At 56.2% G+C, this 20,801-nt stretch overlaps 1 protein-coding gene across 3 annotated transcripts; it reads right to left on the reverse strand.

Moving 5' to 3' along the window:
- Window positions 1-7,236: 7,236 nt before the first annotated feature.
- Window positions 7,237-19,059, reverse strand: TFAP4 (transcription factor AP-4). Of its 3 annotated transcripts, none has more exons than XM_028117580.2 (7): window positions 18,805-19,059; window positions 12,017-12,182; window positions 11,801-11,899; window positions 11,220-11,390; window positions 10,242-10,382; window positions 9,075-9,227; window positions 7,237-8,305 (listed from the first exon to the last, which is right to left on the reverse strand). In XM_028117580.2, the coding sequence occupies exons 1-7, from the start codon at window positions 18,891-18,893 to the stop codon at window positions 8,111-8,113; spliced, it is 1,014 nt and encodes a 337-aa protein (XP_027973381.1). In that variant the 5' UTR covers window positions 18,894-19,059; the 3' UTR covers window positions 7,237-8,110. The 3 variants fall into 3 exon arrangements, with proteins under 3 accessions (XP_027973381.1, XP_027973383.1, XP_027973382.1); XM_028117582.2 differs by lacking the exon at window positions 18,805-19,059 and adding an exon at window positions 14,752-17,441; XM_028117581.2 differs by lacking the exon at window positions 18,805-19,059 and adding an exon at window positions 12,318-12,486.
- Window positions 19,060-20,801: the final 1,742 nt, after the last annotated feature.

Below are 20,801 nucleotides of genomic sequence, written 5' to 3' on the forward strand. Positions count from 1 at the left end.
ACATGAATTTTGAGAGGAGGCAAGTGAGCCCATAAGAGACAGATATCGTGTGACTGCACTTACATGAGGTACCCAGAAAAGTCAGAGACAGAAAGTAGAATGGTGGGTGCCATGGGTGGAGGGAAGGGGGCAGAGGAGTTAAGAGTTTCATGGTTAGAGTTTCTATTTAGAATAATGAAAACAGGGGCGCCTGGGTGGCTCTGTCTGTTAAGCATCTGCCTTCAGCTCAGGTCATGATCCTGGAGTCCTGGGATCGAGCCCCACATCGGGCTCCCTGCTCAGCGGGGAGTCTGCTTCTCCCTCTGACCCTCCCCCCCTCATGTATGTGCTCTCTCTCTCTCTCTCTCTCTCATTCTCAGTCTCTCAAAATAAATAAATAAATCTTTAAAAAAAAAAACCCTGAAAATCCTTTAAAAAAATTAAAAATGATTAAAACAGTAAATTTTAACCATAATTTTTTTTAAAATCAAAGAACAAAAAAGGACATTTTGTTCGGAAAGCAAGAGATTAAAAAGGAAGGTAGATTGGGCGCCTGGGTGGCTCAGTCGGTTAAGCGACTGCCTTCGGCTCAGGTCGTGATCCTGGAGTCCCGGGATCGAGTCCCGCGTCGGGCTCCCCGCTCAGCGGGGAGTCTGCTTCTCCTTCTGACCCTCTTCCCTCTCGTGCTCTCTATCTCTCATTCTCTCTCTCTCTCAAATAAATAAAATCTTAAGAAAAAAAAAAAGGAAGGTAGATTCCACTGAAAATAAACTTTCAGGTCATAATTCTTTTTTTTTTTAAGATTTATTTATTTATTTGAGAGAGAGAGATAGGGAGCATTGGGGGAGGGGCAGACAGAAAGAGAATCTCAAGCAGACTCCCCACTGAGCACAGAGCCCAACAGGGAACTTCATCTCACGACCCTGAGATCAGACCTGAGCCGAAACCAAGAGTCGGATGCTTAACCGACTGAGCCACCCAGGCACCCCTCAGGTCATAATTCTTAGAGAGCCCTCACCTAGCCCTGTTAGAGCTCCAGCCAGGGCAGGAATCCCCTCCACAAAAACTGTGGTATCTGTGCAGCCTTGTCCGAACACCTCCCTTAGCAGGGAACTCACTAGCAGAGAGCGCTAGTTCTGCCCTGTCCAATATACCACATGAGGCCCAGAACAAGCCACAGTGCTCCAGGGTCACCTCCCCACCTGCCACCTCACCTTCCCGCTGGATCTCTCAAGGATCCCCTCCCTGATCTCAAACGAGCAGCCCCACCCCCACCCCCCGTTAAGCCCCAGAGCCTACCCAACCCCACCGACACTTCCTTCTGATAGAGGAACAGGAGATTTTCATCAATTCTCTCTTCCGGTTTTCCGACCTCCTCTTTATCTCCCGCAGGGCGGGAGGCAATGGGAGCCAGACCAGCTGATCTCTGATACCCGTGCAGCACGTGCAGCCTTCTCTAGTCACTTTCCTGCTCCCTCTGTAATTAGATCCAGAGGCTGTCCACCAGAACCAGCCGCACCCCGGGGGTGGGATGGGGAGCCTGTGACTTAGGCCCCCTAATTCAGGAAATTCTGCAGCTGTCACTCCTCGCTCCTTTTCAACACCAGGGGTGAGGTGGGGGGAGAGTGGGTTTGGGGAGGGCATTCCTTTCTACAGCTGCCACATGTAGGCCCTGCAGCCCCCAGTCCTATCCTCTCCTTTCGGTCAGCATGCGCTCCTGTCCATCAACACCAGAAACCTGCAACCCGGCAGGGCCAGAGAAGAGAGGGGACCAGGACAGGGGGTGGTACTGACTCCATGCCTAGCCCAGGACTTGCAGGGCAACGGAGGGCAAGCAGAACTCGAGAGAGAATGAAAAAGGCAAATGGCACAGCACAGGGGCACCCAGAAAAGCAGAGAGGCAACTGGATAAAGAAGGGACAGTCAGAAAGGCTCGGGTGGTACAGGATGGAACCAGAGCCAGCAAGGTCTGAGGCGAAGGATGGCCCGGCCAGCAGGCTCCAAAGGCAGCTGGAGGATTTCCTTGTGCTTTACATACTTGTCTCAAGCCATTCTGAAGCCAGCTCATCACCAGCTAAGGAGGCTGAGGTCACAGGAAGGCTCCCACTTCTGCCAGACAACCCTTCAAACATCGCAGAGCTGGGCAAACACATCCCAAATCGTGGCAGACGCGGCATTTATTTATGATAACCCACCTGTGCCAGAAAAGCATGAAGATGGCTCCCGAGTACTCATAAAGTATAGCAAGAAAGCAAGAACTGAAGGTTAGAGCAGAAGAAAACCACACCAAGGCTGGCACACAAAATGGAGCCATTCGTAAGGCTGACACAAATGCAACCGGCACTTCGCGCGTAAGGACCTCACATGTGTGTAACTCGATCACTCGCCAATTCACAGTGTCCTTAAAATAAGAGCAAACCAACTGCTCAGGAGAAATGAAATTATTTCTGCTACTGAGACTCCACAGGAATTTCTTCCGAGGATCTTCTTTGTAAGGAGGACGCAGTGTAACTTAATGATCCTTGAGAACATCAGCACACATACATTTCCATAAGGTTTATCCCTAAAAGAGACCCTTAAAATAGGACAAGGGAGGCCACCAGGAACCAAGAATGCCCAGTCCCCTCCCAAAGAACACAAAGAGGATCAATGGTACATGTTGGAGATGTATTTTCTCCTCCACTGCCACTTTACCTCCTCACACACACGACAGTAGGAGGGGAAATTGGCACAATCCATTTGGGGGGAAAAGTATCTACTAAAATACATTCATGATATTCATGATAGGGGCACCTCGGTAGCTCAGTTAAGCATCCTACTTTTTTTTTTTTAAGATTTATTCATTTATTTGAGAGAGAGAGGGTGAAAGAGCACAAGCAGGGGGATCAGCAGAGGGAGAAGCAGGCTGTCTGCTGAGCAGACCCTCCCAGGACCCAAGCCAAACGCAGACGCTTAACAGACTGAGCTACCCACGCACCATAAGCATCCTACTCTTGATCTTAAACTCAGGTCATGAATTTAAGCCCCGTGTTGGGCTCCATGCTGGGCGTGGAGCCTACTTAAAAAACAAAAACAAAAACAAAAACAAAAACAAAAAACAGTAATAAGGGGCGCCTGGGTGGCTCAGTCATTAAGCACCAGCCTTCAGCTCAGGTCATGATCCCAGGATCCCGGGATCAAGCCCCGCATCGGGTTCTCTGCTCCACGGGAAGCCTGCTTCTCCCTCTCCCACTCCCCCTGCTTCTGTTTCCTCTCTTGCTATGTCTCTTTCTGTCAAATAAATAAATAAAATCTTAACAAATAATAATAATAAAATAAACTACATCCATGATAGCTATAAGTTGCAAGCAACCTAAATGTCCACGGCTAGGTGAACAGCTAAATCCACTGTGGTATATTCACGCAACGGAATAGACTTGGGCGTAAAAATAAATAAACTGCTGATACACACAAAACCATACACATTGTGTTGGGCAAAAGAAGGCAGACAGTAAGAGTATAAATACTATACAATTTGGACATTTATTTATTTATTTAAAGATTTTATTTATTTATTTGGAGAGAGAGAATGAGAGACAGAGAGCACGAGAGGGAAGAGGGTCGGAGGGAGAGTCGACTCCCTGCTGAGCAGGGAGCCCAATGTGGGACTCAATCCTGGGACTCCAGGACCATGACCTGAGCCGAAGGCAGTCGCTCAACCAACTGAGCCACCCAGGCGCCCCAATACTATACAATTTGTATGATGATCTAAAATAGGCAAAACTAGTCCATGGTGATAGAAATTAAAACAGTGGTGAGATTCCACTCTACACCTACCAGAAAGGTTGAAGAGATGCAATTATATTCTGACGATGATTGCCGGTGAAGATGCAGAGCAACTCATACATCGCTGGTACAAAACGGTCCATCAACACACACACATAACGAAAGCACATAAAACTGGTAAAATGTGACTGAATAGGGCTGGTGCGCCAGTCACGATGATCTGGTTCTGCTGCTGTACTTGAGGTATGCAAGACGTTAACACTAGGGAGGCTGGGTGAAGGGGTGCACAGTACCTCCCTGGACACCTAATTGTTCCCACAAAAAATACAGTCCAAGCTTCTTAGCAGCCTTGGATGTCCTATGCCATACCATTCCCACATCTTCTCCACTTATTCCTCCTCCCAAGCCAGGCTATGCAAAGCCTGCAGGACACCATGCCCTTCCAGACCACCAGGCCTGGCCCCCAGGTGGTATGGCCATCTGGACCAGAGCCACCATACATGTAGCTACTGACCCTGGACCCTGTCACTACCCCCCATGTGGCTGCTGACCCTGGGCCCTGTCACTACCCCCCATGTGGCTGCTGACCCTGGGCCCTGTCACTACCCCCCATGTGACTCCTGACCTTGGGCCCTGTCACTATCCTATGTGTGGCTCCTGACCCTGGGCCCTGTCACTAGCCCCCATGTGACTCCTAACCCTGGGCCCTGTCACTATCCCCCTGCGTGGCTGTTGACCCTGGACCCTGTCACTATCCTATGTGTGGCTCCTGACCCTGGGCCCTGTCACTACCCCCCTGCGTGGCTGTTGACCCTGGACCCTGTCACTGCCCCCCGCGTGGCTGCTGACCCTGGACTCTGTCGCTGCCCCACGCGTGGCTGCCGACCCTGGACCCTGTCGCTGCCCCACGCGTGGCTGCCGACCCTGCACCCGTGGCTGTCCCCACATAAGTCCGGCTAGGACAGACAAGGTTCCCAAATATGGCAGGAAGAAAAGGTTATTTCGTGCGTAGTTTCTTACATTCATCACCTGTTCTGAAATGACACTGTTGCGGATGCTGTGCCTTAAAAATTAAACAAGTCATTAAAATTAACGTCACCTGTTCCTTTCACTGCGGCCGCTAAACCATCTAAGACTCCCGCCGTACCGCGCCGCCTACTAGCCCTAGACCGCAGGGCTAGTCCCAGGCTCGGCGGGCGCGGAAGGAAGTAAGCGAGCGCCTCCGCGCGGAGAACACACGAAAGCCGCGCGTTTGCGGCGTTTGCGTGCGAGGCGTGCGTGAGAGCGCGCGGGGGCGAGACCGGGGGTGGGGCCAGAGGAGCGGGCTGACGGGAGCGCGCTCAAGGCTGCCTGAGGCGCCAAGGAGCATGCGCGCCCAGGGGGCGGGAGGACGGGGGGCAAGTCCGGGAAGGGGCGGGGCTGCGTCCGCGCTCTTGACTTCCGCCGCCTGCTGTTGCCAGGAGCGCCACTGAGTCGGAGGAGGGGACTTTCCGACCCCGCCCCCAAGTTCCTCCTCTGGCCTATAGGAACTGAGCAGTCCCGCGGGCACCGGAAAGAGGCGGAGCCTCCGCCCTCACTGGGCCTGGCGTTCTGGGCCCACAGCGCCCTCTATTGATGCTCTTAGGAGCTGCATGGAACCCGTCCAGGGCACTTTGCACCTGGCTGAAAAGGGTCGCTTCCGCTGGCTTTGGGAAGGGGCGTCCCCACCCAGATCCTAGTGAAGCCCCTCCCCTCAGACACGCATTTTAATGTAATTAAGCAAATTTAGCTAGATAGACCCAAGAAAGGAAAATTTGTTATAATGCTAAGTTAAGAAGCTAGCTAGAGTCAAGAGGCTAAACATAGTATGATTCCATTTATAAGACATTTTGGAAAGGGCAAAACTATAGGAACAGATCAGTGTGGTTGCCAGCGTCTGGACTACAAAGGGACAGTAGGGGCAATGAGGATGAGGATTGTGGTGATGGTTACACAACTGTATGCATTTGTTAAAACTCACACAACCAAAAACTAAAAAGTGTGAATTTTACCGAATGTAAATTATACTTTCATTTTTAAAAAACCCGAGCAGGGGCACCTGGGTGGCTCCAATCAGTTAAGCGTTTGCTTTCCCCTCAGGTCATGATCCCAGGGTCCTGGGATCGAGCCCCACATCAGGCTGTTTGCTCAGCAGGGAGCCTGCTTCTCCCTCTCCCACTCCCCCTGCTTGTGTTCCCTCTCTTGCTGTCTCTCTTTGTCAAATAAATAAAATCTTTAAAAAACAAACAAATACGCGAGCAGAAAGCAGATTGGTGGTTGCCAAGGGCTGGGAGGAAGGAAGAATGGGGAGATTAGGGGGTAAGGAGTTCATTGGGAGTGATTGAAAGGTTTTGGAAGTGCATAGAGGTGGTGGTTACACAACAATGTGAATATAGTTAAGTGCCTCTTTATCGTTCACTTGAAAATACTTAATTTTAAGTTACGTAAATTTCATCTAAAAAAAAGTAAAAGTTCTAAAAAAACAAAAAACCAAAAACCGTTCAGGCTCCTGCCTGCCTTTCTATTCAACAAGCTCCTGGGGTGAGATGTGAATTGGCCGTTCTGCTCTGGCCTCAGTGTCCATGTACCTGTCACAATGTGTGCATGAGGAAAAGCAGGAAAAAGGGAACACTTTGGGGTTTTTTTTTTTTTTTTTCAGATTTATTTACCTATTTGAGAGAGAGAAGAGAGAGCGCATGTGGGAGGGGAAGAGCAGAGGGAGTGTCCCAAGCGGACTCCACCCTGTGCGTAGAGCCCAATGGAGGGCTCGATCTCACAAACCTGAGATGACGACCTGAGACAATGAAACCCAGAGTCAGCCGCTCAACCGACTGCACCACCCAGGCACCCCAAGGGGAACACTGTAAAGCTGTCTCTGGGCATGAAGGATTAAGAGTTAAAGGTCCACCTCCCTACCCAGTAATTCGAAATGCCCCTGTGCCACTGACTTCCAACTTCAGATGACGAAACGGATGCTCAGAGATCAACGGGCTCACCCAAGGAGGAACTGACTGCTGGCAGACAGACTCCAGGACCTGATCTCTTTACCACACCAGGAGGTAATACTCCCTTCCCTTCTGTAGCCGGGGAGACTGAGGTTCAGGGAGGTTACACAAGATGAGGAAGTGGCAAAGCCTAGGGACAACCAGGACCCCTGAACATCCTGTGTCCTTTCTCTAAGAGATAGGAACCTGTTTCTTGGTCGTTCATTCTCTCCTTGCCTCCCACCAAGTTGGGAGACACTCCTCCCACCCCGAACACTATCTCCCCTTTTTGCACGATTGCGGGAGTAATCCCAGGGAGTCTGGGGACCCTGCCCTGACTGCTCATTGCAACACAGCGCTCAAGCTGGGGGAAGTCATTGTGCTCAGCCACACCCAGGCCCCTCTGGTGGGCCCCAAGAGCACCCCATACTCTAGTCTAGAAACCTTCCCCAGCTCCTAAGGACAGCACACACCCAGGAGACACAGAATCTAAAAAACAAAGTACAAACTTTATTTTGTTTCTTTATAAAGGCACGGTGGCCTCTTGGTTTTTTCCCCCCCACTTTCTTAACAAAATATAATAGCTTCTCCTTGAACACAAAGACCTCAAAATTGTAAAAAAAAAAAACAAAAACAAAAACAGAAAACAAGAAACAAAAAACAGAAAAGATAAACAAAACCAAAACCAAAAAGAACCAACAACAAACAAAACAAAAAGAGAGAGACAAAGACATTTTTGGGGTGGAAGATGGGAAACCTGGAGGGAGAGGTGGGGCTGGGTGGTGGTGGGGAGTGGCGAATCCTCGTGCTGAGCCGAGGCCGGGAGGGGAGAAGGGCAGCAGCAAACCCCAACCGAGAAGCATTGTAGACCCCCGGACCCCCAGAGAGCCCCAACCCAGCCAGACCCCCCAACCCATGTAAGTGCTTAAAGGAGAAAGGAAAAAAACCAAAAAGAGGAGGGAAGGAGTCAAAAACTGACGGTCTAGGGCTGGCTCTGGGGAGGGCAGAATACCTTGGGGTTTTGTTTGATTTTCCCTGTTCTTAAAAACATGTTTAAATGAAAAAATGCTTTTTGGCGGAGAGAGGCCAGGCACCTGTGTCAGCTCCCCCTGGCCTCCGGGGCGAGGCCCAGCCCCAGGTGTCCCGGTGCCCCCACACGCTCCTGCCACCCCAGCCCCCGGGACCTCAGGTCAGGTGGCTTCGCTCCAAGGTGGGTTTACAGTATTGAAAAAGAGGTCATAAAAGAGACCCAAATGACGTCGTAATTTTGTAAAAATTCCTCACTCGTTCACCTGCGTTGCTCCCTGTTGCTGCCCCACCGGCCCCCTCCAGCCCCAAGAAGGGAAAGGAGGGCTGGGGGGTGGTCAGGGAAGCCCCCCGTTCCCTGCTGGCTCCTCCCGGCTCTGGTCCATGGCGTCGCTGTCCGAGGCCTCCGAATCAGAGGCAGTGTCAGAGGCGTGGGCCTCGGGGAGGCTGCGGCCCGGCTTCACGATGACCGCTCGCCGCTGCTCCTCTTCCTGCTCCTGCCTTTCCTGGGTGCCCTCGATGTGCTGGATCGCCTGGGGGGGGCGCCGGGCTGCGATGAGGGCAGCCGGGGACACGCAGACAGCCACCTCCACCCCCCCACACACACACACCCCAGAAAGGCCCACAAGGAAGCCTAGCAAGACAGTGGCCGGCCTGCCCTGCGGTCGGAATGCCTCAGCTAAGCCGAAAAACTCCTAGGGGATCACAGTGCAGGGTCGCCTGGGAGTCACAAGCGTCCCTCATTTATATATTTCAAAGTGCCTGTTCACTTACGCAAGGTCTCTGTTATTAACTTTATTATTCAATTTGCTGGGTTTGTGTGCAACTACAGTTGCAGGGGTTGATGGGGTTTTTTTGTTTAGTTCTTTTTTTTGTGATGCTGTTGGGTCTCCCAAGGGGGGCCATGCAAAGCTGGGCCCAGCAGAGACTTCGGGCCTGACCCACGGAGCTGATCGATCATCCCGTTTCTTCCTCCTGTGCAGGAGGCTTAACTGTCCCCCACCCAGCCACTGCCACCTGCACCCCGCCCAGGGTCCTGGGAGCTGGAGCTGAGAGGAAGCTCTGGACCAACCCAAGAGCTGGATGCAGGAACTTGAGAGCAGGGGGCTCAGGGAGCAAAGAGCCCTCTCAGCAAATCCCATAGAGGGAAGGAACAGGGTCTTCCAGGCCATGCTGTCCCCCGGCCCCTTCTCTGCCCTAAACCTCCAGAGCCACCTCCCACCGCAGACACAGAAAGGGAGACGCGGGAATGGACACAAAGGGCCCATTCCCACGTGATGCCCCGTCCCCAAGCCCAGGTACCTGCACGATGGTGTCCAGGTTTTGCCGGGACGTGGAAACAGAGTTGATGACCGAGGAGGGGCCCATGGTGACAACATTGATGTGGTGGGAGGGAGGGGGTGGTGCCGGCACGATCACTGTGGGGTGGTGGGTGGGAGCCGGAGGGGGCAGGAGCTGCAAGACAGAGGCCCTCAGTCTTTTTCCAAAGGTTCTAGGAGCTGCCCCTTCCCTTCTGTCCTTCTGTCGCTCACAGAGGGACGGCCCCTCGAAACCATCTGCTTCGAGAGAGCCTCTGCCAACCACCCCAGCCCTTGAACTCCTCCACTCACAGAAGGCCAGCCAGGTTGTGCTCCACCCCTCTTATTTTAAAAATGAGGGAAAGGTTGGTCCAGAGAGGGCCTTCTCAGCCATCTGAGATCCTGTGGCCCCTTCACTCTCCAGCACCAAGCAAGCACTTCAATAGCTAATAAATCCAGTGGTTGTGGGGCACCTGGGTGGCTCAGTCGGTTAAGCATCCGACTCTTGATTTCGACTCAGGTCACGATCTTGGGGTTGTGAGATCGAGCCCCCACATCAGGCTCCTCACTCAGCAGGGAGTCTGCTTCAGAGTCTCTCTCCTGCTCCCTCTGCCCCTCCCCCCACTCGTGCTTGCTCTCGCTCTCTAAAATAATAAAAATTTTTTTAAAAGTAGGGACGCCTGGGTGGCTCAGTCGTTAAGCGTCTGCCTTTGGCTCAGGTCATGATCCCAGGGTCCTGGGGTTGAGCCCCGCGTCCGGCTCTCTGCTCGGCGGGAAGCCTGCTTCTCTCTCTCCCACTCCCCCCCGGCCTGTGTTCCTGCTCTTGCTGTGTCTCTCTCTGTCAAATAAATAAATAAAATCTTTTAAAAAGTTTTTTAAGTAAATAAATCTTAAAAAAAAAAATACACTGGTTTTCAGGAGTGTGGACTCTAGATTTCGACAGCCAAGCCACTGAGGATCACTAGTGGGCATGTAATGTAACCTTTCTGTGCCTCAATTTTGCCATCAGTAAAATGGGAAGAATAAGAGCTCAGGCCTCAAAGGGCGGTTACAAGGCTTCAACATATGCAGGACACCTGGGAGCAGTAACCTTAGGCCCTGAGTCTGCCCCGCTGGGGCCCAGAGGCACTGATGCTGCAGGTAAGAACCCCTCCCGGCACCTCCTGCTCACCTGGGTCCGCAGGTGCTGCTGTTCCCGCTCCAGTTTCTCCTGGTGCAGCAGCCGCACCTGCTCCTGCTGCTGCTGCAGCTGCACCTGCTGTGCGATCACCTTGAGCTTTTCCGGATACATGTGGGCCTCCAACGAGCGCACCTGGGGGCAGGACAATAGGTTCGGGGCAGGGCTCGGACCACACCCCGGCGCCTCCCCCCACCGCGAGCAGGGCCCTCAGGACTGCTGAGGTCGGCCTCCCTGAGCTCTGTCCTTCGCCAAGAGACCACTCGCTCCTGCTGCAAACCCTAGCATGGAGCTCGTCCACCCTCGGAGTAGGGACCAAAGTCCTTAGCGCAGCCTGCCAGGCTCGCCATGACTCACCTCCTCTCCTGCCACGGCCTCCCTCCTGCCGTACTCCCTCCCACCTCCAGGCCCCTGCCCATGCTCTTCTATGCAGAGCACCCTTCTCCCCTCTCTGCCCAGTTAACTTCGAGACTTGACCTCCAACCTCAGCTCAAGTCAGTTCCACAGAGAAGCCATGGGGCAGCCTCCCTGGTTCCCCGGTGCCCACCGTTGGCATTTAGCCCTTATTACAGCCGTGTTTTTATTTTACTTTTTTTCTTTTAAGATGTTATTTATTTATTTAAGAAAGAGCGAGAGCACATATGCATGCACAGACAAGGGAGGGGAGGGGGACGGACAGAGGGAGAGGGAGAAGCAGACTCCCCGCTGAGCAGCGAGCAAGACGTGGGGCTGGATCCCAGGACCCTGGGATCGTGACCTGAGCCGAAGGCAGACACTTAACCGCCTGAGCCCCTGAGACGCCCCACAGCTGTGTTTTTACAGTGTGAGATCCTCTAATGTTCCCCCACCCCGTGCAGACAGTGACGCCGAGGAAAGGGAGCCGTCTGCTTTGCTCCCTGCTGGGTCCCTCACTCACAGGCCTGGCACAAAACAGGTGCACCTGTAAATAACTGCTCAAAGCAGCAGCCTCACCTGCTCCTCCAGCATCATGCGCACCGAGCGCTCCTTGTCCAGTTGCTGCCTCAGCTCGATCATCTCCCTGCGCAGGTCCTCCGCCTTCTCGTCCTCCCAGATGTCTGGCGACCCGATGCCCTCGTCCTTGTCCTCCGCCCGCCGCCGCTTGGGGGATGAGCCGCTCAGCTCCTGGTGACCCCAAGGGGCCAGTGAGTGTGCTGACACCCCCATACTACCAACAGCACCACCACCAGGTCAGAGGACTCCCTCTCAGCCCCCCAAGGCTGTCAGGCCCAGGTGCGCCCCATTCTTCAAATCCAACAAACAGCCAAAGGCCAGAAAGGGAGGCAGAATGGACTTGCTTTCCAGAAATCACCCGGTTCCTTCCAGAGCCCACCCCGCTGCACTTGACGGATAGGTAAATGGAGGCCCAGGCAGGAAGGGAAATGCCTGAAGTAGGCAGGTCAGTGGGGAAGATGCAGCCTGCAACCACATCAGAGTCCCAGGCCATGGTTGAGCCGGGACAGGCCAAACAAGGGAAAGGGAGCCAGGAGGAGGGCAAGGCACTGAGGCAGCACGAGGCCTCCACAGGGTGCTACCTGGATAAAGCGCTTAAGCTGTGTGTTCTGCTGCAGAAGCCTGGTCTTCTCCTGCTCCAGGGAGAAGATGTACTCTGCCGTCTGCTGGAGAATGGCTGCCTGAGGGCGGGAGGGACAAGTCAGGAACCCCAGTGGGCAGGGTCTGCCAAGGCTCACTTTCTTCTCCCCACTTGAGCCCACCACTTCCTCCAGGAAGCCTTCCGGGCCCTAGCCCACCTTGCTGAGCTTCTCTCCATCTGTGTGGGGGATGAGGGTCTTGAGGGACTGGAAGCCCGCGTTGATGCTCTGCATGCGCCTCCGCTCGTTGCTGTTGGCGATCTCCCGCCGAATCCGCCGCTCCTGGTCCCGCTGAGTCTCAGGGGTCAGTGGAATGTTGGCAAGGCTGCAGGGGAGGACAAAGACATGCTCAGGCTAGGTGCCCCCCATACCCTGCCCCGGTGGGACCCTGTCTTTACCATTCACCTCCAGAGAGCCCCTAGTATAACTTTCATCCCTCCCGGTGCAGAAGATGCCAGACCTGTCAGATGCCTACACCCGCAGCAGATCCGGAGGGTGATGGAGTAGTATGCTCTGGGATGCCTGGGTGTCAGTAAGTGTGCAGCCCCAGGTCCCAGCCCGTGTGGGTGGGGCCCAGAAGCCTGAATGGCTACCAAGAATCTCTGTGATTCTGATGCCCATGGTCCCAGACAATTAACTGCAGACACCTGTCCCTGGGACACCTCTGAGCTCCTGGCTATACACCTGGACCCCCTCCTTCAGCACTGCAGGCTTGAGGACTGAGCGAAGAGATCCCTCCTCCCTCCCCATTGCCACAACCGTATCTCCAGCCACACACTCATCTGCAAGCCCCCAGCCTGGCCCCAGAGACCCCATTCTAAAACTTCGAAAACGAGACAGATACCACTCCCTCCAAGAAGGGGACGTCGGACCAAACACCCCTGGAGACACTTCTCCCCCAAGCCCACGCACCCCAAGAGACAGGCCCACCCAGTGCCAGACAAGCAAAGCTCTCAGCGTGCCGTCGGAATGGTACTGCAAATTACGTGACCGCATCTTACAGGAGCAGCAGCTAGGGGGGTGAGAGAGAAGGCAGCCAGTGGAAGGGGGGAGGCTGTGGGCCCAGCGGCATCAGCAGGAGGCAAAGGCAGCAGCGGGGCCTGTGGGCCCAATGCCACCGCTCCCGAGGGCTGGGCCTGTGTGTGGCCTGGAGGAGGCATTCCCCCTCTCCCGGACCTCTCCTATAACTCCCCCCGCCCCTGGCCTGATGGCTTCCAGATGCTGGGCTCCCAGAAGAGGCCACCGGCCCCACCCAAAGCCACAGCCCTAGCTTCTTCCTGAGGGGCCCTCCCGGGGGTGACCTGGTCCAGGCCTGGGCCAAGAGAGCCCACACCCCTCGTTCTAGAGAAGTAGGGAAAAGGACTACGGGCAGCCTTATTCCATCGATGGGGACCCTGGGTTCAAAGAGGTGCCCAAGCCCCCGTGCCCGTCCCCAGGCGGAAAGGAGTTTGCTCAGAAACCCAGGAGAACGCATCTACAACAGCTGGAGACAGCCAAGGCCTTTCCTGGCCCCCCAGCCCACCCCATCTGTCCTGCTCCAGGCCTGCAGGACCCTGGACTTGCCCTTGCCCCTTCCTGGGCCTTCGCCTCCTCTCCTGACAGAGAAGTAGTCCACGTCAGCCTCGGCTGGGGGTCCACAGACAAGCCCTCTCCTCCACCAGCACCCCCAAGGCCTCCCCGGGCCCCCTGCCTCAGGATGCAGTTTCAACACGGCACCCCCAGAATGTCGATGTTCGAAAGGGGGCCCACAACCCTTTCTTCACAGATGAGACTCAGGGCTCAGAGTAAGGAGGGACAGGGCTTTAGAGTCAGACTACCAGTCATCTGGCCCCCCACTTCTGGGCCAGGGGCACCTCCCTTCTTCCAGTTTCCCCACCCCTACAGTGGAGGTGATGGGGTGTCTGGGCGGAACAATAGAGAGGATGCAGGCCCAAGACCTGATATGCGGGGGCTTGCCTGCCCTTTGTGGGGGACATTAGAACCTAGTCCAGGGTAGGTCTGGCTGTGCCCTCCAGACCCTCTGTGGTGGGAAGAAGATGAGGTGGGGTAGGCAGCCTGGCTGGCTCAGTTGGAAGAGCATATGACTCTTGATCTTGGGGTCATGAGTTCAAGCCCCATGTCAGGTATAGAGCTTACTTAAAAAAAGAGGTGAGGAGAGATGTCCAAAGGAAGCCAAGCCACCGAGGTCAGACAGCCAGACCAGGGCTCAACAGGCACCTGCAGATGCCAAAGCCCAGCTCCCCACCCCCCCCCGCCCCGCTGATGGTACCCTCCACTGATGGCTCACAAAGTGGCTGCTGCTTACCAGAGCCCCATATATAGCCTCAGTAGGTAGTGTCCCTGCCCCTCCCAACAAAAAGGCACAGAAGTAAAGTGACCTGCCCAAGTCCACCATGAAAGACAGGAGGAGCAGGGTGCAGGCAATGCAGCTTCTGCACGTCCCAGCCCCCACTGCCCCCCCAAGTCCCACCAATGCCCCCGACCCCCAAAGAAACCACAGTTCAGCCCCACCTCCCCCAACCAGCCAGCTCATCTGCCCATGAAAATCTCTGCCCTGGGAGACCCTCAGCTCCTCCCTTCTCCCCAGGACGCCCAGGAACTGGAGACACCAAAGGAAAGTGAAGGACCCAGGCAGGGAGCAGAGCCTGCTCATCCTGGCTCCTCCCAATATTCCATCCGTTCTGTCCCCTTCACCACCAAGTCCATCCACCCAGCCTCCTGGTTCAGGAACCAGCTGCTGGGGCACCTAATGCGCACTCAAGTCCCAGAAAACAGACTTCACCCCAAAGCTGCAGTTCCTCGTGAGGGACTGCCACCAAGACCCTAATGGATAACTCACTGAAATAGCCCTGGAAGTACCAGCTGATAGTTACTTTAATAGAATGTGGACTAACCAGGGTTTCTGATTGGTGGAATGTTGACTCAGCAGGGGTTCTAACTGGCGAAAGCACGGCTAACCAGCTGTTGATTGGTGGAATCATGGCTAACCAGGAGTTCTGATTGGTGGGAGTGCTGGCCAGCCAGGGGTCCTGATCGCTGACCAACCAGAGATTCCTGTAATGGATGGCTAGTCCAGCTACTGTACTAGATAGGGATAAAGGGGATTTTTTCTGCAAATGCCTCAAAGTTTCTCACACTTCTTTCTGAGTTTTGCACACATAAATGTGATTTACAGGAATGGTAAGGCCCTCTGCCCCCTCCACATCAACTTCAGACTCGCAGGTGAGCAGTGAAGGGAGCCTGGTCCACTGACACCCAGCGTCTGTTGCTTCTCTCCCTCCCGGACTGCCCTCTGACAGTCAGTCTCCAGGAGAAGGGCGGCCAACGGCCAAGAACAGTTTGGGTACCAGCCCTGGGTGCCGAGACTGCCACCCCAATACCAGAGTACCCACAGACAGCCCCCTGGGAATAACACCAGCATAGCAATCAGAGCCTCTGGGGTAGGGAGCACACTCTTCAAGGCAGAATCCTGACCTGTACCTGTTCTTCCTGCCCAGCCCAAAGGCAAGTAGCCCCCATCCACCTACACCCCCAGGCTCGGCTCCAGCCTCAGATTAGGCATGGAGAACTCTCATTTTTCACTGCCCAAAGTCACTCACATACATGTCACTCAACATTTCCAGTGAGATGTGGGAAAGCCCACCTGGGATTTCTCCCACACCCCAAGAGGAGGACAGGAGGGAAGAAGCGACCCTCAGCAAGGATGCCAAGGCGCTCATCCTTCTCTGTGCAGCCAAGTACTGAAGCAGCCCAGGGCCTTCACCCAGCCCCACTGCTTCTATCCATACACCTCACTCTGACCAGCCTGCCACCCCTGCCCTCAGCTCTGAACAGACCATGGCCAGGCTGTTCCCATCAGACACACCTCTCCCCTCTCGGGCTTCCTTGGTCCCTCAGAGGGAGCTCCCTGCACTGTGTTCAAGTACAAACCAGGCCGGCCACTTACTAGCCGTGGAACCCCATGCTTAAGCACTTCATCTTCCAAAGCCTGTTTACCCACCTGTAAAATGGGGGGGGCTACTGCCTCACTTCATAGGGTCATGGTGAAATTTAAAAGACATGGAAGAAGAGGGCGCCTGCCTGGCTCAGTCAGTAGAGCATGAGATCTTGATCTCAAAGGTCATGAGTTCAAGTCCCACACTGGGCATAGAGAATACTTTTAAAAATAAGTAAGTAAAAATGATCCTTAGGTTATAAAAGAGAGAAAGAGATGGATGAAGAAAAAAGAGATTGAGGGCAACAGGATGCCTTGTTTTTCTAGAGTTTGTACACAGGACTCCAGGAGATCCCAAGATCTCTCTTTATTACGGGGCTGACAAGGCTCTTCAGCACCAGATTTTGAGCTGTTAGGACAGGGCCAATCCTGGTTCCCAGCACAGAGTAGGTGCCACATATATACTGGATCAGGGACTCAGGACACCCTCCAAAGCCCCTAACTGTCTCTACCTCCTGAGAACTGGTCTCTTTGCCTCCACCAAGGACAGCAGGAAAACACTTAATAAGACCACAATGCTCCCACTTCTAAGAGTTTGAGTGCTATTTTAACAGACACCAGGCGCTTTCCAGACATACAGCCGACCTTCACAGGTGCTCCATTTTATAGAAGTGGAGAGCAGTGAGACCACACAAGTCCAAAACCACACAGCATGGGCATGAGCCGGGCTAGGAGGGTGATGCGGGGTGGGGGACATATCGGTCGGTGCCCACTGTGCAGTACGGCCCCCTCCAGTGGGTCTGGGAGAGGAATGAGAGAGGTAGGGAGCCCTTCTAGTCACTGAGGGATGGAACAAAGCCCCCTAGCCTCAGAAGCTGGCCACACAGCCCGAAGGTCCCACCCAACCTACACACTTGATCCCACCTCAGCCCACAGCTTCTTCTGAAAATGAACAAACTCAGAGGGCCCAACTCCACACCCAGTGCACGGGCTTACACCTGTCTCACAGATAGGCAGGCTGAGCATGTCCCCAGGCCTGAGCCTGGGGCACTTGACCCCTAGAGACTGCTGGACTCCTCTAAAGCAGGGCTTGGGACAGGGACAGTGAAGCCAGAGTCCTAGGAGACCAAGAGAGGATTCAACTAAGTCCCAGGCCTGGTGGCCAGAGGTCTCCGCTGTGCCAAGCCTGCCCAGGATCAGGCCCAAATAGTCCCCCCCAGCCCTTCTCTGAGCAACCAGCCACTAGGGGTAAGAGCAGGGCTCTGGGATCAGGGTTCAAGTCCCAGCCCCACCACTTGACCTTCTCAAGCTTCTGTCCTCATCCCATATGGGAATCATAAGGCCGCTTAACTGAGGAAGAAGACTGTGAAAATTCAATGACAAAAATCTAGCAAAACGAATCCCTAAAACATATTAAGAGCTCCAGAATTTTCTTTCTTTACTTATTACAGCTAGGCCCTCCAGGTAGACCTTCTGGAAGGGCCAGCACCCTGAACTTGAGAACTGTTAAGGTAGGAGCCCTGGGGCGAGGTGGGGCGTGTGTGTATACTTGAGCAGCAACCTTCTCCGAACCCGATTTCTGCAGCCCCTGCTGTCCACCAGCCTGGGCCACACCGCCCCGGGCTCCTCCTCCCTCAATCCCCGCCCAGCCTACCCCGGGCGGCAGAGCACGTGGCCCCAGCCCCAGGGAGCCATTTCGCTCCAGGGGTAGCATGGTTCTAAGGGCGCTGCAGGTTCCAAACCTGGACACACAAGGGAGCCCCAGACGCAGCACTGCCACGTCCCGCGGGCCGCGTTCAGTGCAGATGCCCAGGCCCTTCTGGCCATCGGAGTTTCGGGCATGTGCATTTTAACAAGTGTCCAGGGGAACGGGATGCGAGTGGTGCACGCACCCATCACCCTTGATAAAGGGTGGATCTGGAGCAATCCGGGGCAAACTTGGGAAGTGGCTCCCGGGGAGGGCCGGGGACCTGGGATCACCTACCCACGCACCCACCGGGCTGCAAGATTGAACGCTTTCGGTTTATGGCTAGGGGGAGGGGCGTGGGATGGGAAAGTTTGCAGCCGAGACGTGCGTGCGACAGGCAGCGGCCTCGTGAAGCCAGGGGCGGCGTCCGGTGCCCCCTCCCCAAAAAGCACCCCCACCCAGGGCCTGCCGGGCCCATCCAGCCCTCGGGAGCCGAGCTTTGTGCGAGGAAAGCGTGGCCCGGGCGCGCCTACAACTCCCACAATGCCGCACCGGCAGGGCGCGGGGAACTACAGCTCCCGAGAGGCGGCGCGCCGAGGTCCGCCTACTCCAAGAGGGCTGCAGAGTCACGTCCAGGCCTCGCTAGTAAACAGCGCCCGGGCGCGGGCGGCAAGCGTGCGACCGGCCGCCAACGTGCCGGAGTCCGCGGCGCCACACGGCCGGTAGCGCCGGCCTCTCGGGTCCCACCCATTCCCGCACCCCCATTCGAGCATGCCCCCCCCATTCCCGCCGCAGCCCCGCTCCCTGCAAACACATCACCCGGCTCCCCGATCCTCCCCCCCCCACCCCGCGCCCAGAGCCGCGGCGTGGCTGCATTGTAGCCGCCCGCGCCGTGGCCCCACGCGCGGCCCGGGCCCCCCAAGCCCCCTTGGAGGGGGGCACCCAGAGACAGCGAAGAAGGAGGGAGAGGAAGGAAGCCGCCGCGGGAGGGGGGAGGAGGAAGCGCGGGGGGGAAAGCCACCAGCACCAAGCATGGCCGGGACTGCTGCAGAACCACGTGGGTCTGTTTGCAATTTACAAACGTCGCGACTCGCCCGCCTGCAGCGGACAAAAGTGACCGGGGCCGCTTGGGGCCCCCACGTTCCGGGGGAGGAGGGTCCCCCGGCCGCGCAAGCCCGGCGCGCGGGGCTGTAGCCGCCCCGGCGGCTAAGAAAGGCGAGCGGGGTCGGCAGCGCGGGCCATGCGTGCGCACACGCGCGCCAGCCCCGGCGGGCTGGCCGGGGGCTGCAATCATGGGAAGGGGGTGGGGGGAGGAGGAGTACACACCTACAGAGCCCTCCTATCACTTCTTTCTCTGTTTTCCTGAAATGTTGCAAAGAGGGCACCTTCTGAGTGGGTACCATGAAATACTCCATAGCGATCGGCCCCCCTCCTCTGCACGAGCCGGGTCCCGCGGTCCGCCGGAGAATGCAAGATGGAAATCCGAATCAAAGGGCAGCGCCGGACGGAGGTGCAGAAACGGCCGGTCCCAGATGCTGGCGGCGGCGGCGGCGGCGAGGGGAGGGAGGCGGGCGGGAGGGGCGGGAGGGAGGTCTCTCCGGCCTGCCTCCCCGGGCGTGTGTATGTGTGTGTGTGTTTGCAGCTGATCAGATGTCTGTTTCAAGGCGGGAAACAGCTGGTGAAAACTCAGCACTCCCCCGGCCTCCTTCCGCGGAGTAAGGAATTGCATGTAAACAAAGGACTATTTGCAGCGCCCCCCGGACGGCGCGAGGCCGGGGCGAGAGGGGCGCTGGCCCCCGGGGGCCGGTTGCGGCCAGGGTCTGCTGGCCTACCCCCCGGCACCAGGAGCCGGGGGCCGTGGGCCGGCTGGGGGGGCGCGGCGTGTATGGAGCGAGCTGCGGCCGAGCTACATGCGCCACTATGGGTGATGAGGTCCATCAGCTGACAGGTTGGCAAGCGTTGCAAAAAAAAAAAAAAAAAAAGGCCAGCCACCGCGAGGGAGCCTAGCCCGTGCGTCCGGGGTCCGGCAGGGACTGCCTGATGCAGGGTCTCCGCGCTTAGCGGCCCTCTGGGACAGAGGGCGCGCAGCTGGGCCCGACGAAGACGGCTTAGGCGGCCTGGGGTGCTGCTCGGGGCTTTTTCCTTTTCACGGTTGCAGCTGTACGGAGAGGAGCCGCTCTGGCGCGCTCCCTCCGAGCCCAGGGCCCCCTGGAAACTTGCGTCACAGCCACCTCTTCCCACATGTAACTTGGGGCCGACTTCGGAGGCCAGCCAGCCCCCTCCCTCCCTGCCTGCCCAGTTGGCCGCCCAGCCCGGGATCCGGAGCCTGAGAATCCCGGAGCCGGGGAGGAGGAAGCAAAGGGGGGCGCGCCGGGCGCCTCAGATCCTGGGGCTGCCTTAGGAAACGGGGGCCCCGGTGGGGAGTGAAGGGTGGAGACGGGCCAGGACGGCAGCGGTCCCGGCGGCAGGCTGCCTGCGCGGCTCGGAAGCCTGGTGGCTGCTGCCGGGTACCCGCTTATTACCCTCCCTCCCACTTTCCCCCTCCGCGGGGAAGCTGGACAGCAGCAGGAGGCGGAGGGCCAGAGGGCCGAAGCTTCTCATTCATGGCTAAGCCAGTGCGGGACCTGCTCCTCCGCCAGGGTGCGCTCTCTACTACGGGTGACGGCCCGGGGCGGGGAGGGAGGGACGCTGTGCGGCCAGCTTCCGTCCTCCCTTCCACATCCCCTCCCCTGGCTCCTGGAGGGTTGGCTCCTGGCTCAGGAAGACCACGCCTGCCTTGGAATGTCCTCCCTCCTGCCCACCGCCTTTCCCAAACCCATCCGCCTTCAAGGTTCCGCTCAAATCGCGCCTCCTAATTAAAATATTCCTACTAATAACAAGAGTTACTGTTACTCTAGGAACTATTATTACTAGATATTGCGACAACCTTGTAGATTTTTGCATGCATGTTCTCCGATCCTTAAACAACCTGTTGGGCAGTTTCCCCAAATACAGATCCCAGTCGCTGGAAAGCCTCATTGTGGGGACAGGAAATGTGCTCAGGAAATGACTTCTGGGGGGCAAATAGGACACAGGGCCACATAACTGTATACACGGAGTCAGGTCTATAGTGCCTGAGTGGATGAATGTAGGAATGAATGAATGAGAGCCGGGAGAAGTGTGTCTATCCCTTGCTCTTCTCTTACAGAACTGCCTTAGTGGAGCCTGGTTCCCCCTGAGCACCCTGTCATTCAGACCGGTCTCCCCATTTCTGCCAAAGGTGCCAAAACGAACCCCCGCGGTGGTTCAGCCGCCCCTCCCCCAGGGCCTGAAATACCACGGCA

This window comes from Eumetopias jubatus, unplaced genomic scaffold (assembly GCF_037043125.1).
Source record: "Eumetopias jubatus isolate StellerSeaLion01/CBP00866 unplaced genomic scaffold, mEumJub1_p1.0 scaffold_12, whole genome shotgun sequence".
NCBI classification, from domain to species: domain Eukaryota; kingdom Metazoa; phylum Chordata; class Mammalia; order Carnivora; family Otariidae; genus Eumetopias; species Eumetopias jubatus.

Bases quoted from the DNA above. Each gene is read 5' to 3' on its own strand.
- TFAP4 (XM_028117580.2), bottom strand. From the start codon at position 18,893: ATGGAGTATTTCATGGTACCCACTCAGAAGGTGCCCTCTTTGCAACAT. The intron at 12,183-18,804 runs GTGTGTACTCCT...CCTCCCCTGCAG, and splicing joins GTGATAGGAGGGCTCTGTAG to CCTTGCCAACATTCCACTGA. The intron at 11,391-11,800 runs GTAGCACCCTGT...TGGGGTCACCAG, and splicing joins AGCTTAAGCGCTTTATCCAG to GAGCTGAGCGGCTCATCCCC.